We start from the raw sequence: 27,527 nt of genomic DNA, 5'->3' as shown, positions 1-27,527 counted from the left end.
CACTGACGCCAGCCATGGTTGCTCTCTTCACTTAAATTCTCCAGGTTCAGAGTAGCCTTCCCTTCAGTGGTCACTATCCTCTCTTCAAGGACTTCACCAACACTTTGTGAATCCCATCCTCGTCGCCAGTGTAGTATCTTGCGTTATTTAATGGGAGAAATGACAAGTCACATGGTCTGTCTGGCTGGGGCGTTTATTCTCTGTTCTTGGTTACAACGTGCCGAACATGTGTAAGTCTCCTCTGCTACAGAAATATTAGCGTGGTGAGTCAGTGTGAGTGTGTCCAGTCGAGGGGGGGGGGGGCAGTAATGCATTGCTCTGCCCTTTACCAACTCATTCTAAGATAATATACGTTTAGTCGTGAATGTTGGTTTCTATAATAAACTAACATTTAACACACGTAGTAACAGCTCTCATCAGTAGACATGACGTGAACTTTACAATTAATAGTAGCATTTTACTTCCAACAATCCTGTCGGTATCTTTCGTTCTCTGGTGGCCTTTTTTGGTGTAGAGTGTACCTCGGCTGTCACTCGTGTGGGGACCGGCGTGGCGTCCTCCACTGAGGTGGCTGGAGCTGTGGCGACTTGCCCGAGGACGCTCCCCATGAGTATTTGGAGCTGTGTGGTTTGGATCTTGTGGCCCAGTAGTCCGGCTAGGCCCTCCGCGAAGGTTGTCAGTACCTTGGCTAGGTCTGATACGTGCATCATCCTTCTGGTGCCTTGGTGAGTGCTGCTTTTGTCTTTTTCGTGGTTGTTGTTGTCTGCTGCTTGGGTGGTTGAGGTGTGGCCGTAGTGATGCCAGGAAACTGGGCTGCACTTTGGGTGTTGACCGGCTGAGGAAGTTGGCTTTGTTGTTTTGGCCTTTGGGTTCCCCACACGAAGGTACTTGGTGGGGCTGGTGTGCAGGCGGTGGGGGCCGGTCTTGCTGCTGGTCGGTTTGCCTGGACCCTCTTTGTCCTCTCAGAGCATCCAGGGTTCCAGGCGTAGTGATTGCCCCCGCAGTTGGCACACATGGCGGCAATTTTTTCTCCATTTTTCAACTTGGTGAGGTAGGAATGTGTGCCATGCTTCTGTGCGCAGACTGCGCAGATTTCCTTGTACGTGTACCTCGTCTGATGGTGCCCATATTTCTGGCATCTGAAGCACCGCAGGGGCTCTGGGACGAAGGGCCTCACTTCGTAGATCCCCCAGGTTTTGAGGTCTATGGTGCTGGGGGATGGACCGTAGTGCGTTATGAGCACTTGTTTTGTGGTGGCCGTCTTGCCCGACGGGGGGGAGCATCTATCGGCTTTTAGGATCTTCGGGTGGTTCTCCAGGGGCTCGAGGGGTAGTTCCTTTGGGTACTGGAGGACTACCGATTTCATCAGTTTCTGGGCGGGGTCCAGCTTGGTTGATGCAACGGTGGTGGTGTTTTGCAGGTAAGTGTCGAGGGTGGTGGCGGAGTCCTTGTCTTTGGGGGGAATAATCATCTCCCCCTTTAGGTTGGGCCGCACTGAGAACTTGGCCAGTGGATTTAGTTTTTCCATCTCTGTGATGGCGGCATATGTCGTTTTCGTGTCCGTTTTCGAGATCCGGAATTTTGGCAGTGTCGTTGGGGGTGAGCTGGTGGTGGTGATTGGTGCCTTTTGGGCTGCTTGACGGCATTCATTTCCCGAAAAAGCACGTCGGCGTTTTTTGTTTTCAACCTTCGTCCAGTTGTCATCCTCAGTGGCGGTAACAGTGGTGGTGGAGTTGTTGGAGGCGGTGGCAGTGTTCTTGCTTTTCAGGGCTTCGTGGAAGGCCCGTAGTTGGTCCGCTTTCTCTGTGCGGAGCCTGTCGTGGTTCGGGTCGTCAGGTTGGCGGTTCAGGCGGGGGTCGCGGTTAGGAGGGCGTATGCACTCCATAACCGGTGGTTAAGTGGTGAATGGTCCTGTCCTTGTCTTTGGGGTGAACGATCAGGATTTGGGGTGAGCGTAGCGAGAGGACCAATCACAGCGGCTTAAGCGTAAGGTGTGAAACGCTCTGATCCTGAACCAGAGGTTGAAGGTCGAGACTAGGTCGGCGATCGTACCCCTACGTCCTCTGCATAGACCTAGTCTCTCGGCGTAGCTGGCTGTACGCTGATTGGCTGGTAGGCGCGCGGCCGGAGCTCAGTTGGGAGTTGTAGGGTAGAGGAGCCACTACACTGGATACCACCCCTACAAACGCGGTTTGTCGCTGAGTAGCCGTCCCGCGAATTCCCCAGTGTATGCCTTGTGGTCTAGGTCAACCAGCGCCGCCTTACATGACGGAGGTCAACTATTAAGCCACGCCTACCTCCGCTATATAAGACCTGACCTACACCAACCAGCAAGCAACACCTCCTCCTGCCTGGCGGCCCTCGCTCCCGCCGGCGAGCATGGCGACCCACAAGCTGGTCCTCTCTGAGCACCCTCACCAACCAGCTCTCTCTACTCAACGCTTGTAACCATGCTGCCTTCCCGGCACCAAGCTGCATTGTACATCCAATACAATATGTATACAGAGAGCACATTGTGAGTTTCCTTTCTCCATCCCATCCTGAGTGTGAACCCAAACATCACGTTCCCCACAACCTTACTTGGTGCTGGCGGACGCTCGCCACACAAGGGGTCACAGCTCAAGATTGAAGAAGCCGCAGGTCCAGAAAACTGGGAAGGCAGACTTTTTCGGAGTCAGAGTTGTGAACTCTAGGAACAATCTACCAGAAAGTTTTGTGACGGCACCGGGTGTGAGCTCTTTTAAGACCAGACTTGATCAACACTGGAGCAGGTTCAGGTACATTCAGGAGCCGGTGCATGCCCGGTACTTGCCAACAGTGCGTTACAGAGACGGGACCGAGTAAGCGGCTAATGAGCCGATCAATTGATGAAGAGGATAAAAGAAAAAGAAAAGTAACAGTGCGTGACCGATTGCCCAAGCGGCTAGCGAGCCGATTAGTGATGGAGAGGATAAGAGTAAAATGTGTGTCTCTCTTGGTATTCGTTGGTGAAAATGTTGGCTAAGTGTTGGCCTCGCCGTGATCTGTGGTGGTCGCTGGGGTAAAGTAAACAGCGGACATGATAAACAAACCATTGGGCTGAGGTGAGAGAGTTCCTTCACAGGTGATGAGTGCTGTCCAGTTTTTGTAAACTGTACATTTAAAAAGATTGAGAAATTGAGAGCCATACATTGACAAAAAGATTGGTTACCACGATGATGAACTACGACAGAACAGATGTGGTGTTTGTGGTGGAGAGAAGTGCCAGCATGAAGCGGTACCTGCCAGAATTGCTGGAGGCATACATCGTCCCTACAGTGTCGTAAGTTACCTCACTAATTTGTTTCTCTTACCGGATCATAATATTTAGGGTAATACTTTCGCTACTAAACCACGCAATGGTAAATTTTTACTTATGCATCTGTCTTTGGATGTTAAGAATATGTTTTTCTGATGATATTTGATGAGTTTCGAATGAATTTGATATTCATTTCCGCCGGAAATTACTAGTCCCCCCCCAACAATAATGGGGGGAGAGCCTGGGATATCTGGGTTTTTGGGTGGGGGAGAAAATGAAAACGAATCATCTAAGCAAACAAAACCTAACCTTACCTCTAGCCGGGGGCTCTGCCCCCGGACCCCTGGTAAGCCTAGCTTAAATTAACCTAACTGTCTCGATATTTAAAAACTTTGGGGCGCACCATATCCGAAAGTACAATACCTTAGAAGTGGAAGGACCAGGGTTTGTAAGAATAGGATAGAATGATCGTCTTTCTTGTAAAACTTCGGCAATGAACTTAAAATAATCAAAAGGAGCACAAATGACAACCAACCTCCACCACGGCCATTGTGAGACTGATCAATGAAATTACCGAGGCTGCTTCCTTTGAAAAATATTGCGTGATGATATCATTACATCATTGGTTACCACTGGTTGACGTCAGTCAATATTGAGTATGAGTGATGCGCAAATAACATCTCCTCAAGGTAAATAAGACAAGGCGACACTTGACTGAGCCAATTTGATAATATTGAAAAATTGATATCTCGGTTATCCTTAATTTCCAGCTGAAAGATCAAAGAAGAAAAAGGTCTTAGAATTGTCTAAACATTATGAAATACATAGTATAACAGCGAGAGAAAGACCAGTGCAAAACGAAAAAATCACCCACAGATTGGTTAATATTTAAGGTAGTATTTGCCAACACCAACATATAGGGAGAAAAAACACTTAAATGATATATTCTATAGCATTTCCACCGGAAATTTAATTTTTCTAGCATTTAACGGATAAAATTACGGTAAAATTTTAGTTTTGGTCATCCCTGTATTTATAGATATCAAACCTAACTTAAACGAGGGGTGCCCATTTCGTCACCAATTCGTTTCATCATCACCTATTTATACCCGTTTTGTCACCTCGTTCATTCCCATCACCATTTCAAGGGCTTTGGACCTTTATTATGTATTCACCGAAGCAGTGAAGATGTAATGGCTGGTTTACTATCTTTTGTGTACATACTGTTACGACCTTCCTTTTTTCAGAAGCAGTAGATATCTCGCAAGTGTTGTCGAACTACCACTAGCTGTCCCGCCAGTCTCTGGTAATTTCCCAACGATCGGTATCAGTGTACAGACAAACAACAGGCTGATAGATTTCCACCAGGTCACAGAAACACACTTGTGCACTGTAGCCTCTTTAATAGTCACTAATTCTTCACAACACTGTAACAGGGTAATGTCTTCACAGCTTGACTCCACACTTCAAATATATAGTCAGCACACTACCAGTTTACAAATCCTTAGTCTTCTCACTTTATATTAATCACAACAATTCCACAATACAGTGGTCCCTCGGTTAACGAACGCCTCGGTTAATGAAATTTCGGTTAACAAATTACCTTCCAAAAGAATCTTCAATTCAGTTAACGAAAAGAAATTCGATTAATAAAATCGTTACGAAAATCACGTTTTGTTTTGAACATCAGCTGATAAGCTGAGGAGGTACTCAGCCAATTCAGTAGTCTCTTCTATGTTTACATTCGTTTCCATTGGAGTAAATATCAAGAAAATTGTGCTCTTTAATATTTGTGCATTTTTTTATACTGTATTAAAATTATTGGTCATTCTAAAATTTAGCCATCCAAGCTCTGTCTACATAAAGTTTTTCAACTATTATTTTTGGGTCGATATATGTAACTTTATTCATTTATTGAAACTCATTTACATGCACACACTGTCCTAAGGGCAAAGCTGAACTGTACATGTAATCAGAATAATGTATAAAATGTTTAATCAAATTTTTGTCTAGTGCAAACTATGGCATGTTTACATTCAAATTAATCACTATCTTATAAGAATTCCAGCAATGCAAATTAAATTCTCCCTGGTCACTTCTATTAAATTTTATAAGCAAAAAACAAAAACTCAATCTAAAGGACATAAATTAACAATTAAATACTTCACACCTCGGTGCCAACTGTCAAACATGTCACTGTCACCCCTCCCTACCCCCCACCTTCCAAAGAAAGGTTTGGGGGTTTTCAGAAGGCTGTAAGTTTTTATCTTATATAATATCTCAGACTAAAGTTAGGAGAATATAATTTGCATTGCTGGAATCCTTGCAAGACAGCGAATAATTTGAATATAAACGTCATATATTTTGCACGAGATAAAATGAATCACCTGTATCACATTACAGTAGTGATTTAAGAGTTCTAGTCACTAGCGTAGCTAGGGGGGGGCGGGGGGGGGCGGTCCGCCCCGGGCGGCACTTTTGGGTCTGCTCATCACCCATATCTGCAGCTACTGGAGACGTTAATCCATCCCTTTGTATCGGCGGCAAGTTAATCCTTGTCGTGTCTGACCTAACACCTGACCCACATCATCACGGCCACGTCATGAGCTACACCCTTGCTATGCGCCCCCCCCCCGCCACACACACAACCTGTAACCTGTTGAGGATTAAGGAAACAACTTCAAACAAGTACGCCAGTGAGCTCATGTGGTGTGGGTCAGGTGTTAGGTCAGACACGACGAGGATTAACTTGCCGCCGATACAAAGGGAAGGATTAACGTCTCCAGTAGCTGCAAAACCATGCAGTCTCGGGTCATATCAGTTCATGTACAGCCGACCAATCCACCAGTTACAAGCAATTCACTTCAGTTCTGCACAAGTCTCCATCGTGACAAGACGAGGGGAGGCTAGACGACTTTGAGATTTCAACAGCTTCATGAACTTGCTGAGAAATATGCCTTCCTTACCCCATTGAATCTTTTGGATGATAAATATGAGTGTCAAATAGATCACGATCACGACGACATTGATAAAGAGGAGTTCCTCGTTGAGAGAAAAAGACTTCAGCATTTTGTTGCTGTTGCTGCTATAACTATTAAAGACAGAATACAGACGTGGAAAGAAGGCCCCCTTGAACTTTTGCAGTTTATTCAAAAGTATAACCTTGGGAACTCGGTTCCAAATATAGTAATAATGCTGAGGATTTTCCTCACAATTGCTGTTAGTGTTGCTACCTGTGAGAGGAGTTTTCGAAACTAAAACTGATCAAGAATTACTTAAGATCTACTATGAGCACCTTGCGGTTGAGAAATCTTGCCATACTGTCTATAGAGCGACAATTGACAGATGAAATAGTTTTTGACAATGTCATTGAAGAATTTGCCAACAAAAAAACAAGAAAAGTTACTTTGTAGAAAGTTGTAGTTTTCATTTCAAAAATAAAGATGGTCCTAATTTTTTACACTTTTTTACTTTTTTCCCTATCCTATATGTCGTTTTGCTTTTTGTTTAACTGTTACTTATAAAGTTTAAGTATGTTTGGTGTGTATTTAAAGCATACTATATTTGAGTATGTGAAAGTACAGTAATATTATAATGGTACACAAACTATTTAATATATATATATATATATATATATATATATATATATAATATATATATATATATATTATTATTATATATATATATTTTTATTTTTTTTTTTTTTTTTTTTTTTTTTTTTTTTTTTTTTTTTTTTTTTTTTTTTTTTTTTTTTTTTTTTTTTTTTTTATTATTATTTTATTTATATATATTAATAATATTATTATATATATATATATATATATATATATATATATATATATATATATATATATATATATATATATATATATATATATATATATATATATATATATATATATATATATATATATATATATATATATATATATATATATATATATATAAGTGAGTCACTGTGCAATATGTATTTTTTTGTGGGGAGCACTGGGGCAAACTAAGGGCCTGGTAGTACACACTCTACTAGCCACTGGTTCTAGTGTATATGTACGTACAGTATATAGTGATTTAAGGGAATTTAGGGTGTTTCTGACTATGCATTTTTGGCTTTGCTTTGTATATACCTGTACTTTTCTGTGAGCTGAAACCAATTACCCAATATCCCATTGAAACAATAGTTTCGGTTAACGAACGACCTTCTGGAACGAATTGAGTTAGGTTAACAGAGGGACCACTGTACTGTACTTGCACAGCAATTGTCTTCGAGGCTTACAATAAGTAAATCATAAAAAATGATGCAATACATTATAGAATGTTCTTGCATAATTAATACATCATTATCATCAATATATTCACAAAAATTTAACTAAATTTGCCAAAATAACTGTTGCTTGGGAGAAAAAATAATCAAAACACCTAGTTTACAAAATTGTGATACAAAATTATGCTTCAGCATAACAATACATTGGGCATATAAAACAATATCAGATGATCAAAAAGCTGTTAATTAACCGCCAATCATTTCCATCAAGTACAGTAGTTTGCCCGATAATTGCCTGTTGTTTACAGAAATTACCTGACAGTCTAAACACAACCTCTGCTGAAGGTAGTGAAGAAGAAGTAATCACCTTCATTTATTCTGTATTTTGTTTATTTACTATTGTTTTAATCTTTTTCTTTATTAAATAATTAATGTTCATGTATAATAACAACACAAAAATTCTCGAGTCGTCTATAAACATGTGTAATTTGTATTCGTGTAAAAGAATTACCTTAACGGTCTGTTAGTGGTGACGAAATGGATTTGATATTGGTGACGAAATTGGTTTTTTTTACTGATGAACCTGGTTGGTGACGAAATGGGGTGTATCCACTTAACCTAACGTAACCTAACCTAACCACAGAACCCAGGAACTATGTCTAACCTAACGGAGGGGAGGGGGGCTTCACTCCTGCAGAGCCCCTCTTTCTGGTAAGGGTCAAATTCCTTATATTCCCCTGATGACTGAAACTAAAATAATAACCAAATACCCAACAGTATTAGTTGTTCAAAATAGGCAAGGCTTATAAAGTAGAGGGAAAATGTGGGGTAAAGTACTGCTAATATTGACAACTAATCCAATGATGCGTTATTTGTTTTGATGATTATATTCTTACTATAATTTATTTTCATAAGTGAGTTCTGATATGATAATCTTTTTTTTAAATTGCTTCATTTTGTAGATAATTAGGCGACTAGGCACACACTACTCTGTCTTTCTTGACGATGATGCGGCTGTACAGCCAATCATCTCCTATTGACACCAGTCGCCTGTGTATGTTTATGAGCCACAGTGTCAGGGTGACTGCTCATGTCCACAAAAAATGTAAAATTACACTATATCATAGAAAGTTCTTTCTGTTTAATATGCAGGAGGAACTGAAGGGTGGAGCCTCATGGCTAAGAAGTTAGGTAAGGTTAAGTCGGTTTCTTTAGTTAGGTTGGTGAGGTCTTCTAACATTGCTTTTACCACTTGTTTACCTTATCAACTAAGGTTAGGTTAGGTTTAATTTAGAAATAACCACATTTTAACACATTTGCCAAAACTACGAGTGACCACTATAAAACACAGTGAAATTGCATCATTCCTATGAAAAAATCGGCTGCGAGTTAGTCGTTAATTATAACCTTTTTCTTCTGTGACGTTTCCCTCACAGATGACCTCATATTACCTAACCTAACCTCCTAACTGGGGGTTCTGCTTCCTGGATCCCCCAGTATACTGTATTTAAATAATTTGCTAGGGAAACGCCATAGAAGAAAAGTGTCTTAAAATTGTTTAAACCATCGGAAAAACACATTGCTCAACTTGAGAGCCATATTGGTTTAAAATGCAAACCGAACTTGAATGAATGTCAAAATGTTAAGAATCAGTTTCAAGAGTATGGGTCCCTCCTCATCTGAACACCGGAAATAACACCGAATACCTGGACAAGGTAAACTTTTTATATTTTAGGATTTTTATAGGGGTGGTAAGGTTTGCAATTTTTATTTTGTTCTTGTATTTTACTCCACATTTTCCCTCTACTTCAAAGCCCTGCCCACTTGGAACAGGTAACATTGTTGGTAATTTTATCAGTTAAAATACAGTAGTACCCTTAACGCGGTCAATAAAACCCACAGGGTACCGTGTTAAGTGAAAACCACGCTAAGTGAACAACAGAACATATGGGATTAATTCCAATAGAAACTGGCCCGATCCTCAAACTCCACTTTTTCACAATACCTATGTTCTAGTAAAAATAACATCTTAATTTTATGATGGTACATGCACACAATTAATACTTAAGAGAAGTAGAGAAATACAGTCGCCAAGTTAATGTCCATTCAAATAAGGACTGGACTCCCTCCCCCTCTTCTCACACTACACTGCTGGCTCTTCCCTCTCTGAGAAATTTTTGGGGGAAAACCACTAAATTTTAATAAATAATACCTCAAACTAAAGTTAGGACAATACAATTGACATTGCTGGATTCCTTGTAAGACCAGGAATATTTTGAATATAAATGTCATATATTTTGCACAAAAGATAACATATTTACTCAGAGTAAACATTATATCTAAAATTTGTATGTCTAATGCAAAATCTATGATGTTTATATTCAAAATGATCACCAAATTGTAAGAATTCTAGCAATGTAAATTATATTCTGGCCGGATAATTTGTATGAATTTTATGAGCTAAAACAAATATCTTCAGTTAAAAAAAAAAAATTCTTCACAACACTATCTGTCAATCAAAGTACCCCACCTTGCCTCCCCCCCTCTTCCAACTGCACGTCAGTCCCAACCCTCCCCCCCCACCCCCCACCAATCTTCCCTTCGAGAGATGTTGGGTGAAAAAACTAAATTTTAACATTTAGCATTAAATAATACCTCAGATTAAAGTTAGGATAATATAATTGACATTGCTGGATTCCTTGTAAGACCAGGAATATTTTGAATATAAATGTCATATATTTTGCACAAAAGATAACATATTTACTCGAGTAAACATTACATCTAAAATTTGTATGTCTAATGCAAAATCTATGATGTTTATATTCAAAATGATCATCAAATTATAAGAATTCCAGCAATGTAAATTATATTCTGACTGGGTAATTTGTATGAATTTTATGAGCTAAAACAAATATCTTCAGTTAATAAAAAAAAAATATATTCTTCACATGGTAACAGATGGTCGGTCGGTCCCTCCCTCCCCCCCACCCCCCACCAACTGTCCCTACCAGATGTGTGGGAAAACCAGAATATTTACCTTTTTAGTAATAAATAATACCTCAAACTAAAGTTAGGATAATATAATTGACATTGCTGGATTCCTTGTAAGCCCAGGAATATTTTGAATACAAATGTCATATATTTTGCTCAAAAAATAACATATTTACTCAGAGTAAACATTATATCTAAAATTTGTATGTCTAATGCAAAATCTATGATGTTTATATTCAAAATGATCATCATATTGTAAGAATTCCAGCAATGTAAATTATATTCTGGCCGGGTAATTTGTATGAATTTTATGAGCTAAAACAGGCAGTCAGGCAGGGTGGTGGGTGGGGGGTGGGGCGAATCTAAAAATAGCTCTCGAGCCGGGCACTCACCGCGTATACGTGGAAAAAACCCGCATTAAGTGAAAGTTCAAGTTCGGCTCTAGTGAGGCACTGCGTATACGGTAAAACGCTAAGCGAAACCGCGTTAAGCGGGGTAATACTGTACTCAAAAAATTAAAAAATTTTCATAGAAGCACTATAGATAAATTATATTTAGTGTTGGTAACTTTGCAAAAGTCACCCGGTATTAAATATTGAGTATCTTGTGGTTGCAATAAATAGTTTAGACAATTCTTAGACACTTTTTATGACTTTCTCGCAATTGACCTAATCTAACCTCCTAACCCCCTTCTGTATAAGTCATTGCAAAGGAAACATCATAGAAGAAAATGTCTTAGAATTATTTAAACTATTGATTGGAACAATAAAATTCTCAAAATTCAATACCGGGTGACTTATTCAATAATACCTTTTTTCTCTTTCTCCCTATATAAAATTCAATATAGTAAGGAGGTGTTGGCAACTACATAATATTTACCCACCTAATTTATCCAGGTAATGGTGGAGGAGATGGTTAGCACCAGAAGGACTTTATGGAATTGTACCAAATTTTCAGAAGATTTTGTTTGGATGATACTTGTAAGAAAATTGGGCAAAGGTGGAGGACACATTAGCACGAGAAATAACTTATAGAATTGAACCAAAACTTTTTAAGATGCTATTTGCGTGATACCTAACCTTGTCTAACGTCCTAACCTGTGCGATGTTATGTTGATTTTCTTACTATCATCCAAACAACATCTCTAGAAAAAATGAATGATTTCACTACGATATGAAGCGTAATATACACACCCTATGAGATTGTCATTGGTTTCTTGATATGTAAACAAAGACCATGGATGCTCCCACATCGCAGATGATGTGAACTAAAACATGGTCGCTACGGAAGATCTGATGGTGCCTTATTATGTTAAATTTTTTATTTCTTCGGGTATAAAGCACGTACATGTTAAATTACTGCCATATGACCAGTGTTCATAGTGTTTTATCTAGTTATTTCCCCCTTCTTTCATTCCCTGCCCACTAACAAGTAATTAATGATCAAAGGATAGGTTAAAAAGAAAAAAAAGAAAAACTACATACAATGTTGTCACCTCGATTTTATTACTCAGTATTATCCAAACAACATCTCCTGAAAATTTGGCATCAGAAGGACTTATGGAATTGCACCAAATTTTCAGGAGATATTTGGATGATAGTAAAAAAGAAATTTGAAATGATAATGCACAGGTTAGGAAGTTAGATAAAGTTTGGTAGGTTAGGTCTGGTTCTAATAGACTTTGTGCTTCATCGTTTCATTTTTTTTACATAGTATCATCCAAACAACATCTGGAAATTTGGTGCAATTCCATTAAGTCCTTCTGGTCCTAGCAGTCTCCTCCACCATTACCATAGTCCATATTAGGGGCGCTTCCTAGCTAACCAATTGTAGAACAAACAACCAATGAAGAAGAATGTTTCCTTTCCCTATGAGAAAGTAAAGAAGTGCATGAGTAATACATTTTGTGTAATATCACTTGGTAAAGGTGGAGCAAACAGTTAGCATCCGAATGCTTTTATATATTTTGTTCATATTTTCCTCAGTTGTTCTTTGGATGATATTAACTAATAAAATTGATAAGACAATTGTTTATTTTAATTAGAAGTATTTTTTTCCCTTTTCTCTATATACGATCACAAATCACTTGTAGTAAGCAGTGCATGAAGGATGAGGGAAATTGCTGGGTAAAAACATGACAAAAACTGAACATATGAAACTTAAATCAAGTCTCAATGTGCTTTGTGCGTGAAGAAATAAATATTTATTATTAATATAAAGCTGACAATTTTCACCAGTCAGCGTGTATATGCTCTATGTATAATTCAAGTTTGAGTATGTGTAAATAAACATGTACACTTATATCACTCTGGTTATTACAGTGTTCTGGCCCTTAACCATTGATTCTTGATTAGTTAATAAAGCAAGAACATGTAAAAGTTTATTGGGTTTTCTGTGTTGAAACCCAATATTTTCCTTTTCTTTGTTTATTATAAAAAAAGGTTTCTATGTACACTTTCAAAAAGGATATCACCGTATCATTTGTTTTACTGAAAATTTTTTTGGGGTGCAGGTTCTTCTTCTACATTTTGAATCTTCCTCTGCAATTTTCTGTGCATCCAGTTCAATTAGATCCTCATTACTTAGCTCTTCTGCTACACTTTCAACCAACTGCTCAACATCTCCATTATCAATTTCTAACTCCAGCTATTTACCCAACTCCACTATCTTGTTATTAATCTCAGAAATTACTTCATCTTCATTAAATCCTTTGAAACTGTTCACACATATCTTTTCAGGACTCTCTTCCATATTCCATTCATGCACTGACCTGTAACCTCATCCCATGCTGCAGCTATGTTCCTTATACATTTCAAAATGTTGTAGTCCTTCCAAAACTCTGAGCGTTTTCTCACCTTCAGTAGCAGCAACAGCTTGAGCGAAGGTCGTACGTAAATAATTCACTTTAAAAGCAGCAATAGCACCTTGATCCATGGGTTGGATGATGGAGGTAGTGTTAGGTGGAATGTAGACTACCTTAACATCAGGGTGCAGGTCGTCCAGGTGTGGTGGGTGTCCGGAGCATTATCCAAAATTAATAAAATCTTGAATGCAATCCCTTGTTGCAGACAATACTCCTTGGCTCATGGAATGAAACAAGTCAGGAACCAATCCTCAAACAGTACTAGGGTCATCCATGCTTTCTTATTACTGCGATAAAACACTGGCAGTGTGTGCTTGCTGACATGTTTAAAAGCCCTTGGGTTCTCTGAATGATATATCATGAAGGGCTTTATCTTGAAACCAGCTACCTTCCCCCCAACAGAAGTGTGATTCGGTCCTTGAATGTCTTGAATCCTGGCATTGTTTTCTCCTGTTTGTAGATATATGTCTGTTCTGGCATGCGCTTCCAGAATAAACCAGTTTCATCCACATAAGATATTTGCTCAGGCAAATAATTTCCCTCCACGATGACACGATCTAGCTCCTCATAAAAGCTTCGGCAGCACCCACATCAGCACATGCTGCCTCTCCACTCACCTTTACACTGTGCAAACTGTAATTGTTCTTAAACCTTTGGAACCACCCATGACTTGCTGTGAAGTTTTGGTCGCACTCATCTCCTGCCTGCTCCTTCGGGCTTTCGAAAAGGCTTCTTGCCTTAGCCTGTAGGGTTAGAAGGCTTAAGGGTACATGCTTTTGTATCTGATTTTTTTATCCATATCACAAGTAATTTTTCCATCTCATGAATAGGACCTTGTCTTTTTTCGTTATTATTGTTCCCTTTATAGGTGCTGATCCTTTCACTGCCTCACGAATTCGTTCCTTGTCCTTCAAAATTGTCGATATCGTCGAGTGAGAGAAGCCTAGGTCGTGTGAAATGGTTGCTGCCGTTTTCCATTTTCATATTGCATTATTATTTTAATTTTCATCTCAAAAGTAATTGACTGTCTCCTTTTCTTCTGAGCACCACCAGAACTCTCACTTCTATGCTTGCCAGTCATTCTAAAGTGAATTAGAAACAAAAATATTGTCAGTGCACAGCGCGATCACTACCGACAACAACGACAGCCAAACACCAACCGAGTGCTCTACGGCGTGGATGCCGTAGCCACGAGACGACCCAGCCCACGCGATGCTCTCGAACGGGACGGAAACGTCATTTGAAAAATTTTTGGTACCGACTGTGGCGGTCGTATGTGTGGGTGGTCATATGTCGAGTAGGTCGTAAGTCGAGGGGTAGCTGTAATAATGATAAAAATAAAAATTCCTCCAAAATCAGCTAGAATCATAAGTTTGAATACCACATGCATTGAGGATGATCTGCCATATTTACTGCTATGATAAACAATAACATTTATACATAGCATATCATAAAATACAATAGCACATATTTTATGTAAAAAAAAAATCTCCTTCCAACCATCTTCTGGGCAACACGACATGACATTGGGAGGGAGAGCAGCCACCCAGTTATATTCCACCACCTCCACACACATTCACATCCCACCCATGCTCTTAATTTTTCAGATTTAATAGTTTTGTGTTACATATTCTTTATTTCGAAGCCAAATTGTTTATATAGAGTAGAATAAGTGTTAAAGAAGTTTGTTTTTCTGAGACGAATTTGCTAGGTCAGCCTGTAGCACTGTGCATTGTAGGATTTATTGGGGGTATCCTAAGAGTGAGGTTCAACTAAACAAAAAATTTCTTTATCCAGCATCTAATAGTCTCCGTAGGTGCCGGATTCCAGGATTCTACTGTAATGATTACTTCTTTTATTTGTTTGCACATTTTGTATGAAAAATTGTGTGTGCATGTAACAAAAAAAAAATTACTGTACATATGCCTTCCCCTGCTCTGTGATAACTCCAATGCACATAAGAAATGTCTATTCCCTTTATGTTTTTGACCCTAAAAATAATTTTGTTTTGCACATTCTGTATGAAAGATGGTACTGTATGTGCATGTAACAGAAAAATAGAAAAACAAAATTATGTATGCTTACTCAAAATAAGTTGAAAAATAACCACTTTGAGTGCTAACTCTGGCTCCTCAGGGTCTCAGGAACGGAACCAATTTTTTCTCCATAAGTTGTTAATATTGATATACGATCGATCACCTAATAATGACTTTTGAAGTCTCTAACCCCATCATATGACGGTCAACAGCAATATACAGGTAGTCCGCGCTTGATGTCGTCCCTCTTAACGTTATTTCGGTACTACATCGCTTAACTTTAAGAGACAAAAATTCGTTTAATATCCCGGTGATCCGATACTACGCCGTTTTGCATTGTCATGCACTACTTTCTATTGCGTATCACCCTCTCTCGGCTGGCGCAGAGTCTCAGTGACTCACCACTCCTCCTCTCCCACCCTCCTCTGCTCCCACCATCCTCCTCCGCTCCCTCCACACTCCTCCCCTCCCATCATCCACCTCCTCCGCTTCACTACCCACCACACACTTGCTCTATCACTTCTGCCCATCGGTGAGTACCAATATAAACTTAGTAGTTGTATATTTGTGCATTATTTTCTATAGAAATAGCAATGAATTTCTGTATACAGTATGTAATGTATTTCATGGGGCAAAGGGAGGCTCAGGAACATAACTCCCGTATTTTATCTATTTCTTATGGGGGAAATTGATCCACTTAACGTTGTTTCGTATAACGTTGCGTTTTTAGGAACATAACCCCGACGTTAAGCGAGGACTCCCTGTAGCTGCATGTTGTTTGGTTGGAAAATTCTTTGTTTTATGGTGGCCTTTACTTACAACATACAATTTCAATTACCTGACCAGTAGTTTTTATTGTTATGCATAATATTAAGCTTAGATGTGTAAGAAATATTGAATTTGATAAATATGATAGAATTTAATACAAACATATTGAAATTTCAGGCTTTTTGGAGGTGGTCTATCAGAGGAATCAGATGTTTTCTTCACACAGGTAAGAATTAGTACAGTACACTATACAGTATCTCCATTTTTTAAAACTATTATTATCATGCAGTAACTTCATTGATAATAGTATTTTTCAGGATGAAATTGATCTCAATATTGCATGGAGCCATCTACCAAGGGGCATACATTTTTGTTTTGTACAGTACAGTACAGTATACAGTAGTACAGTACAGTACAGTATAGTACACTATATGTAATGGTGTACAGTATACTCTCGATTTACGCAGTCAATTGAACCCGTGGAGGTCCGCGTAAATCGAGAAACGTGTAAACGAAATAACAGAACATATGGGATTAATTGAAATAGAGACTGGGCCGACCCCCAAACTCCACTTTTTCCGACACAATTTGTACCTATGTTGTAGTAAAAATAACATCTTAATTTTATGATGGTATGCATACACAGTTAATATTTAAGAGAAATACAGTCGCCAGGTTAATGTCCATTCAAATAATGGACTCAACTCCCCCACCTCTCTCTTCCCAAGCTCGCTGGCTCCTCCCTCTCTGAGAAATGTTTGGGTGAAAACACTAGATTTTAAGGTATAGTAATAAATAATACCTCAGACTAAAGTTAGGGTAATATAATTGACATTTCTGGATTCCTTGCAGGTCAAGGAATATTTTGAATGTAAACTTAGTATATTTTGCACAAAAGATAAAATATTTGCTTTGTGTAAACCAAATTATTACATTAGATCTAAAATTTGTATGTCTAATGCAAAATCCATGATATTTATTTTCAAAATGATCATCATATTGTAAGAATTCCAGCAATATAAATTATATTCTGGCCGGGTAATTTGTATGAATTTTATGAGCTAAATAAAAAAATTATACTTCACCCGCGTATATGAGTAGGTGCACCGTAAAATGGTGTATGAGGGGCCTGATGTGGTGTAGTAATTCCCTCAGATGATCCCTCACAGATGGTGTATGAGGGGCCTGATGAGGATGGCGATGTGGTGTAGTAATTCCCTCACAGATGGTATGGGGGCCTGATGAGTAATTCCTCACAGATGGTGTATGAGGGGCCTGATGATGTAGTAATTCCCTCACAGATGGTGTTATGAGGGCCTGATGTGTAGTAATTCCCTCACAGATGGTGTATGAGGGGCCTGATGTGGTGTAGTAATTCCCTCACAGATGGTGTTATGAGGGGCCTGATGTGGTGTAGTAATTCCCTCACAGATGGTGTATGAGGGGCCTGATGTGGTGTAGTAATTCCCTCACAGATGGTGTATGAGGGGCCTGATGTAGTGTAGTAATTCCCTCACAGATGGTGTTATGATGAACTTCACATGATGTTGTAGCAACTCATTCACTACATGGTGTCGTAGCATCATGGGGACACCAAGTGTTCTGAGGTGTGGTCCCAGGCCTCTCTATCGTGGAGTCTTGGGGGAATTATCACTGGGTACCTGGGACCTCACTGTGTGATGGTTAGCTTGGGTAAGACTCAACTGCCTAGTTGTTTTTCACTGACTTAAGCACTGTTCACCACTATTCAACACTGGTTCCATTCCTTTGCCAAATGAAATAGTAACTTCTGGCGAGAACTTGTTGATATTCCAGTGGGGAGGAGGGTTCAGGGGAGGGAGTTCGTATGGGCCAACATAACAGTTGACGTGGCTGCTGCTGAGCAGCGCCAGGTGCGTCTGATCCGTCTTGACCCGTCGGTGGTCAAGGATGTGTGTGTGTGTGCATGCGTGCGTGCGCTTCCTGTTTTTACATCTCACTGATATATTATTATTTATTTTTTTTATTCATTCATCCCAGTCTTTGTTATCCTCTGGTCTTCCTTCTTTTATTTATTTTTTCTCATTACCTCACTAATACAGTAGTACTACGATTTACGCGATTTACGGTCAATTGAACCCACAGGGTACCGTGGAAAGTGAAAACCACGTAAAGTGAACAACAGAACATATGGGATTAATTCCAATAGAGACTGGCCCGACCCCCAAACTCCACCTTTTCCGACACAATACCTATGTTGTAGTAAAAATAACATCTAAATTTTATGATGGTATGCTCACACAATTAATATTTACGAGAAATACAGTCGCCAGGTTAATGTCCATTCAAATAATGGACTCAAATCCCCCCCTCCCCCCACTCTTCCCAGCTCACTAGCTCCTACCTCTCTGATTAATGTTTGGGTGAAAACTCTAGATTTTAACGTTTAGTAATAAATAATACCTCAGACTAAAGTTAGGATAATATAATTGACATTTTTAGATTCCTTGCAGGTCAGGGAATATTTTGAATGTAAACTTCATATATTTTGCACAAAAGATAAAATATTTGCTTAGTGTAAACCAAATTATTACTTTAGATCTAAAATTTGTATGTCTAATGCAAAATCCATGATGTTTATATTCAAAATGATCATCATATTGTAAGAATTCCAGCAATGTAAATTATATTCTGGCCGGGTAATTTGTATGAATTTTATGAGCTAAAACATATATCTTCATTAAATAAACAAAGAAATATTTGAAAATGCGCTCCGAAATCCATGCCGGAAAACTGAAGGTTCCGGTTTATCGGTTGCCGGATTTTTGATAGGCCACCTGTAATAATTTTTGCCGCCCCTCCCCAGGCCCTGATGTGGGTCAGCGATCTGTGCCTTTTTTTATGGGGAATAGCCCACCCTGGCACAGGTCATCGATCCACAACGGGACCTAGGAGGCAAAAAAATAAATAAGAGTAAAAAAAATTAAAAATAGAAAAGAAAAAGTTTATATTAATCTACACCACAAAGATGCCGGAAAACCAGTTTTTTAAAGTGACATAGATTGTATGAGTATGGAAACACAGAAGAAGGCAGAACATTTCACAGTTTGGCTGTGTGAGGAAAGAAGGGTGTACTATAACGGGTTATTCTAGTGTGACCGACATCCTCAGAGAAATGGTGGACACCGCGGGCAAGACGTGTGTTCCGAGCCCATGGCCTTGCCGGCGGTACACAATAAGGTGCTAAATCCACGGAACATTGTCCGTTAAAGTACAGGTGCTCCTTTACTTATGAACGAGTTATGTTCCTGAGGCTTATTTGTAAGTCCAACTTTACTCTTATAGATCCAAACATATTGTAAAAAATGAAAAGATTATGGATATTTAGTACAGCTATACCCTTTAATACAGCCTTAAAACCTGGCTCACTCTTCACCTCTTAGGTAATGTTTGTTCTATCTGGAATTTTATTCAAAATAATCCAGTCTCATCCACATTAAACACCTGTTGTAAGTTGAACGTTCTTAAGTAGGGGAGCACCTGTACCTGTAAAAGAGAGAGAGTGAAGCAACATTGCAGCAAAGAGAAAGGGAAGAAAGATTATCAACTAAAGGAGGAGAGCTAATAAGATGAAATGCCTTTGATTCCACCGTATCTAACAGTAGGACAGAAGAAGAACCACCCGAGATATGAGAGCAGTACTGTACTCCAAGTTAGGATGAATGAATCACTTATATACTTGAAGCAACTGCTCAGGAGTGAAGTAGCTACGGCATCTGTACAGCATTCCCAACTTTCGTGAGGCGGCTTTAGTAATGTTGAGGATTTGTGGCTTCCATGACATATTAGAGGAAATGGTTAGGCCTAACATATCTATTTTAGATTTTGGCAGAATGATAGCATTCTGAAATGTGATTGGTAGGAGATCATCTAATTTGGAAAGTGTAATTGGTAAATACTTAGTTTTATTACTGTTGAATTTAACCAAGTTTCTACCTCCCCGTTCGGAGATGCTGCACAGATCCTTTTGATAGATGTAATGATATCAGCTCTGGAGACAAATCTAGTTTGAGAATTAGGGGGAAGGGGAAAATGTGAAGAAGAGTGAAAAGTAGAATCATCAGCAGAGAAATAGATAGAATTAGTCATAGTGTGAAGTAAATCATTGATAAAAATAAGGAAGAGAGAAGGTGAAAGAACAGGACCCTGTGGGACACCACTACGTATTTGTAGAGAAAGAGCAAGAGATCGATTCCTCGACAACAACTGCCATGGATCAGTTTTCAAGGAAGCTAGAGATTAGAGAACAAACTGGGGGAGAGAAACCACAAGAGGGAAGTTTAGAAAGCAAAGACTTGTGCCATACCCTGTTAAATGCTTTGGAGATGTCAAGGGGCACGATGAAAGTTTCTCCATAATCCCTAAGAGAGGATGACCAAAGATGGGTGCAGTAGGAGAGCAGATCACCAGTAGATCTCGCCTGGCGAAAGCCATACTGGTGAACCGACAAAAGAGAAAGGCGTTCAAGGTGTTGGAGAAAATTAGAGTTTAAAATATAATATCCCCGTTAGCCGGAACAATTGGTGTAGAGCACTTCCGGGGATGAGAGATTTCCGGCTAACTGGACGACTTTCTTAAACCCGGAGTCTAAACTAAAAATCTATATATGGTCGTGAATGAAGCTGTGTGTTACAGCAAAGACTGGTATTTTCCACTCCCATGGAGCTGTGGGGGATTCGTTGGTCTTGTGTAACTGACCTGACCTGACACAATGTCAGGTGGAGGGAGGGTGGGGTACTGGTGATCGCATATTACTGACCTTCTGATACATTGTCGGGTGGGGGATTAGTGAGTCTGAGGACCTGAAGATGTCTTGAATAAACATGAAAGCTAAAATACAGTATTTTTTATACTTACACTTAAAGCATTATTTCCCTTGAATATTACGTTACATAAGATTTTAAAATGTGGAGTGACAAAGCTGAAAGGTGTGGGTGATTAAGAGAGATGGAGTGGAAAGGAGTGGTAACATGCACCAGTGTTGCCAAGCGCTAAGCTCCTCGCCAGCTGATCTTTTAATTCACCACCACATAGTTAACCATGCATAAATTTATGTCATACAATATGTGGGTATTAAGGTGTCTGGGTGTGATGTGGTATTAATTAATAAATAAGCAATATTGTATCGTCAGTGACAGTCATTTGATGAATAGCAGCATACTACAATTGTCACTACTATTCATCAAACTACCATACTGTCATTAACAATACAATATTGTTTATTTATTATTCTTTAACTAACACCACATCATAAACACACACACAACATCTAGTTTACAGTCTTTTGTGTGAGACACTGAGTTGGACGGAGGCAAGGAGGCTGGCACTCCCCTTTCACCAATGATGAGCCTCTTATGGTGTATGTTTTATCATGGTTTATATAAAATATTAAACACATTAAGCACAAATTATTACAGTAAGCATATCTTTATAAATTAATAAATAAAAAACCAGTAAAACATGGCAGGCATGGAGAGGAGTAGGGGAGAGGCAGGAACCTTTTGGGGGTGTGCAGTCAGTTCCCTCCCTCCCTCCCTCCCCAAACCTCCAACACAAGGGGACCCGGGACCATGATGCAATATTTCGTCATTTTTCTATACATGTTATAGCACAGTTCATATAAGGAATCATAATCATCCCATAGATTGGGAAAACAGTTTATAAATGTATAAATCATCATGTGTCACAGAAAGACTTCTAGTTGAAGCAAGTTTGATTAGAGAAATGCATTCTATAAACCTTAGTGATGGTCAGTACAAAATTGATGATATGTTACACAAATTTATTTGTCAGTGGCCCAAGGTTAAAAATGCTTTGAAAGCATTCGAGGTAGATGTAGGATAGATGTAGGATAGATGATTAGTGGGTCTCATATATTTTACCTGACTTGACATGACAAGTTACATCGCCCATTCTTATAACTCCTCTTATGATTGCGATGGTGGTGGTGTGTGGATTAGTGGATGTCATGTGTTTGACCTGACCTCATGTTTTGTAAGGTCACCCTGTGTACATAAGCCCCTCTCAGTCCTTGTAATTCAGTTGCCTCTGAGGATGTCTTGAATAAAGACGAAAGATAAGGTGCTCCATTGTTTCCCCTTTTCCTGTGTGATTTTATCAAGATGTTATAGCACAGTATTTAATATGTTCTATTATCAATGATAAAACATACACCAGAAGTGGCTGATCATACGAGAATATATAATACAGTAATACCCCGCTTTACGCGGTTCTGGTTTACGCGTTTCTACATTTACGCGGTACCCTGCCAGAACCGGAATTCCCACTTTACGCAGTGCATCTACTCATATACGCGGGTGAAGTATAATTTTTTTATTTAGCTCATAAAATTCATACAAATTACCCGGCCAGAATATAATTTACATTGCTGGAATTCTTACAATATGATGATCATTTTGAATGTAAGCATCATGGATTTTGCATTAGACATACAAATTTTAGATCTAATGCAAGTATTTTGTTTGCACAGAGCAAATATGTTATCTTTTGTGCAAAATATATGACGTGTACAGTATATTCAAAATATTCCTGGTCTTGCAAGGAATCCAGCAATGTCAATTATAGTATCCTAACTTTAGTCTGAGGTATTATTTATTACTATACCTTAAAATCTAGTGTTTTCACCCAAACATTTAGGGAGGAGCCAGTGAGCGTGGGAAGAAGGGGGGGGGGGAGTTGAGTCCATTATTTGAATGGACATTAACCAGGTGACTGTATTTCTCTTAAATATTAATTGTGTGTGCATGCCATCATAAAATTAAGATGTTATTTTTACTACAAATATAGGTATTGTGTCGGTATTGTGTCCTAAAAAAGTGGAGTTTGGGAGTCGGCCCAGTCTCTATTTCAATTAATCCCATATGTTCTGTTATTCCATTAACGCTGCTTCGCTTTACGCCGACCTCTGCGGGGTCAATTGGACCGTGTAAATCGTGATATTACTGTACAGTGGTCCTCTATTAACGAACGGTTTGATTAACAAAATTTCAGTTAACGAATTAGCTCCCATAAGGATTTTCAGTTCGAGTAATGAAAAAAACTTCGATTAATGAAATTCTTATGACAAACATGTTTTGTTGTGACCATCAGCTGATCGGCTAGTCCGCCAATACAGTAATTGGTTCTATGTTTACATTCATTTCCAGTGAAATAAATATCAAGAAAGTTGGCCTCTTGAATATTTCTGCAGTTTTTATATTAAAATTATTGGTCATTCTGAAATTTAGTTAACATATTGATAATATAGACAGTACAGGGAACAGTTTTTGGGCGCCCATCAGCTGATTGAATCACCCAACAACGCTTCTCAGTTTAACTTTGTTTACAGTGGAGTGAACATCGATTTTGTTGGTTTCTTGAATATTTTTGCATTTTTACATTAAAATTATTGGTCATTCTGAAATTTAGTTAACATATTGATAATATATAGTGCAGAAATTATTATGAAACAAGAAGAAGGCATTAGAACCAATGAACTATGTAAAGAATATGGCATGTCATCATCAACTGCCTCTACAATCAGCTGTTTGATATGTAAACAAAGCTGCCGGGAATATGACTTACACACCTCAAAGTAAGTTTTTAGATATATATATATATATATATATATATATATATATATATATATATATATATATATATATATATATATATATATATATATATATATATATATATATATATATATATATATATATATATATACACAGTTGAACCTGGATTTACGAGGTTCTCGTTTACGCGTTTGGTCATTTACGCGGTACCTTGCCAGAACCCGGATGCCCGATTTACGCGGTGAATTTACTCATTTACGTGGGTGGAGTATAATTTGTTTATTTACTGAAGATATTTGGTTTAGCTCAGAAAATTCATACAAATTAACTGACCAGAATATAATTTACATTGCTGGAATTCTCATAAGATTGTGATTATTTTAAATATAAACATCATAGAATTTGCCTCAGACATACAAATTTTAGATCTAGGCCTAATGTAAGAATTTTGATTACAAAGAGCCAAAATTTTATATTTGTGCAAAATATATGATGTTTATATTCAAAATATTCCTGGTCATGCAAAGAATCCAGCAATGCCAATTATATTATCCTAACTTTAGTCTGGGGTATTATTTATTACTTAAAATGTAAGCCTAATGTTTTCACCCAAACATTTCTCTGGTAGGGAGGGAAGGTTAGGGAGTAGGGAGGGAGGGACCCAGCAAGCGTGGGAAAAGGGGGGGAGCGAGGTGGAGTATTTTTATTGATAGATAGAGTCTGGGTCAAGTATAATTTGTTTATTTACTGAAGATATTTGTTTTATCTCATAAAATTCATCCAAATTACCTGGCCAGAATATAATTTGCATTGCTGGAATTCTTATAAGATTGTAATTATTTTAAATATAAACATCATGGAATTTGCACTAGACATACAAATTTTAGATCTAATGTAAGAATTTTCATTACAAAGAGCCAAAATTTTATCTTTTGTGCAAAATATATGATGTTTATATTCAAAATATTCCTGGTTTTGCAAGGAATCCAGCAATGTCAATTATATTATTCTAACTTTAATCTGAGGTATTATTTATTACTATACCTTAAAATCTAGTGTTTTCACCCAAACATTTCTCAGAGAGGGAGGAGCTAGCGAGCGTGGAAAGAAGGGGGAGGGAGTTGACTCCATTATTTAAATGGACATTACCCTGTCGACTGTATTTCTCTTAAACATTGTGTGTGTGTGCATACCATTATAAAATTAAGATGTTATTTTTACTACAACATAGGAATTGTGTCCGTATTGTGTAGGAAAAAGTGGATTTTGGGAGTCGGCCCAGTCTCTATTTCAATTAATCCCATATGTTCTGTTATTCCATTTATGCGTTTCTAGTTTTACATGCTACTCCGCGGGTTCAATTGACAGCGTAAATAGGGGGACCACTGTGTATGTATGTATATATATATATGTATATATATATATATATATATATATATATATGTATATATATATATATATATATATATATAATATATATATATATATAATATATATATATATATATATATATATATATATATATATATATATATATATATATATATATATATATATATATATATATATATATATATATATATATATATATATATATATATATATATACGGGTATACATATTATATAAAACTTACCGTAATTATTAGTAGTCATAGATTTGAAGACTTGAACCATTTGTAGGTGATACACCCCCTGCACATCTGCAATGAATCTCTCACTGGACATTAGACTGAAGGTTCCATTTACTTTCTTCTCCACTGGGGATAAATAAGAAACTGTGTTGTACATTTAAAAGCATAAGACTTTACCCTCTTTAACTACACCTGTAGTTCAATAATTCCCTTCCATCTAAGTTATTTACAAATTATCACCCACTGAAAGCACAGACAGGCTTCTAACACCTGTTGGGGGCAAACTGAGGATAAGAATTACCAGTGTCAATACAATGTTGATAACAATCAGCTGGCATCTTTGAGCTGTCTTAAGTTAAATACAATCTCACATCTCCTCTTAAGATCGAAATTTAATGTGCAAACATTGTTAACTCCTAATTATTAGTTATGTGTCAAACACTCCTCAAACACAAACACTGTTCACTAGGGGGCAGGGAAAAAACACTTTTATTTGAGTTGCAGGCTGCACTTTTCAGGCATCGTTTGTATGGCTGTAACAAACACCTGTGCAAAATTTCATGCCATTTCATGCATACTTACCCTGCCGCATCGCTAACGACTTTTTGTCAACTTTTAGTGTATACCAAAAATTAGGTGTCATTTAATGTTTTCCAGGATAATGATAAATTTTACATGGGTGACATCGATTTAATTCACATGTTATTTTACAGGTACACCGTATAGAAAATCATTACAAGTTCATATTGAAATTCTTTTTTGTGCGGAACCTTGGCATCATTTTCCTAGACAATAATCTTTGCCTAATATATCCATCTCTCGATTCGTATCCCGTCACTTCAGTGCAAGCTTCAGTCATCACTTTTATGCCTCTCTCGACCGCTTGAGTGCTGTTTGGCCACTTGGGCACCACTAATGGTGTCTCAAGAATGTCATTAACCTGTAGATTTGACAGAGAAGCAATGTAAGGAGGCTCAGTCTTGAGTTCATTCCTCCAGTTAATCATGGAATGATAGTTTTTTGCTTGCCACTTTAGTTTCGGAGTCACCACCTTTCTCATGTTGACTACAGGAGGCACATCCTCATTCCCATCTCCATCTTTACCCTCCTCATCAGTATAGTTTAACAAATTCTAGTCAACAGCAGCATCAGAATCTTCCTCCTCCTCTTCAGATCTGCCAGTGCATTCTTCCTTTTGCTGATTCTCCTCTCTAATTTTTCTTATCATTGAGACAGCTTTTTCTCTAACAGTCATGTCCTCATCTGCACACATACCAAGAAGAAGTTGATCTGTGTGGGCGAAGTATGCATTTCTCTGGACAGCCTTCTTCACTATCGTCTCCTCCTCACTATTCAGGTGTTTCATATATAGCAGGGACTGGAATACGTTCCTTGAGCCGTGTGTTACGTAAGGGTGTATCTTGATGTAAAACCACATTGGAGCACTGAACTTTATTATTGTAATGACAATTCTTTTCAACTCATGGCTGGGTCTTGATGTTGCTACATACAGCCTGAGGATTCTACTCCATAAGGTGTTCCACCTTGACACACAGGGAGGACCTGGCTCAATAGCAGCCAAGTCATCTTCAACAACACCTGTGATAACTCCTTTACAAATCCTATACAGGTATTTCTGATCCCAGGACAGATCTTTCTCCACTTCATCATTAAACACAGGGAAATCAGGGAAACTGACTGGCTGGAAGGCGACAACTGGAAGCTCAGACAAAGACTCTTTGATCTGCTTTCCAATGGGACCACGCCAATGCTCAGGACCACTTGGTTTACCATCATAGTGATAAAAAACTGCGCGGAAAGGCAGCTCATTTCCGTGAAGCTGACATATGAAATAATGGAGCGGGTGACCAAGTAACATTTCAAGATGATGAATGACTCCATTTTCTGATCCTACATTTACATTGGTTCCATCACAACCAACACACACAATGGGCTGCTGGGTTAGATTTTTCTCCACCAGAAACTCGTGAATAGTTTTGGCAATCTGCTTTCCGTGTCCAGTCTTGGGAGTCACATGTGTGAGATATTCATTGCCAGGCTCAACCATGATGACATAATGATCTTT

At 38.4% G+C, this 27,527-nt stretch overlaps 1 protein-coding gene across 1 annotated transcript in view; it reads left to right on the top strand.

Annotated features, from left to right (window-relative positions):
* Nucleotides 1–2,925: 2,925 nt before the first annotated feature.
* LOC121855817 (mediator of RNA polymerase II transcription subunit 25-like) overlaps nucleotides 2,926–27,527 on the top strand; it is a 63,091-nt gene continuing 38,489 nt past the window's right edge. Inside the window, exons 1-2 of the mRNA XM_042350981.1 lie at nucleotides 2,926–3,301; nucleotides 16,374–16,422. Of these exons, the coding sequence (XP_042206915.1) occupies nucleotides 3,195–3,301; nucleotides 16,374–16,422 (156 nt within the window). The 5' untranslated portion in view covers nucleotides 2,926–3,194. The remainder of the gene's footprint in view (nucleotides 3,302–16,373; nucleotides 16,423–27,527) is intronic.

The sequence above is a fragment of the Homarus americanus genome, unplaced genomic scaffold, assembly GCF_018991925.1.
Source record: "Homarus americanus isolate GMGI-L3 unplaced genomic scaffold, GMGI_Hamer_2.0 scaffold51859, whole genome shotgun sequence".
Taxonomy (NCBI): domain Eukaryota; kingdom Metazoa; phylum Arthropoda; class Malacostraca; order Decapoda; family Nephropidae; genus Homarus; species Homarus americanus.
Note: the sequence above shows the minus strand (reverse complement) of the source record. Positions and strands in the feature narration are given on the sequence as shown.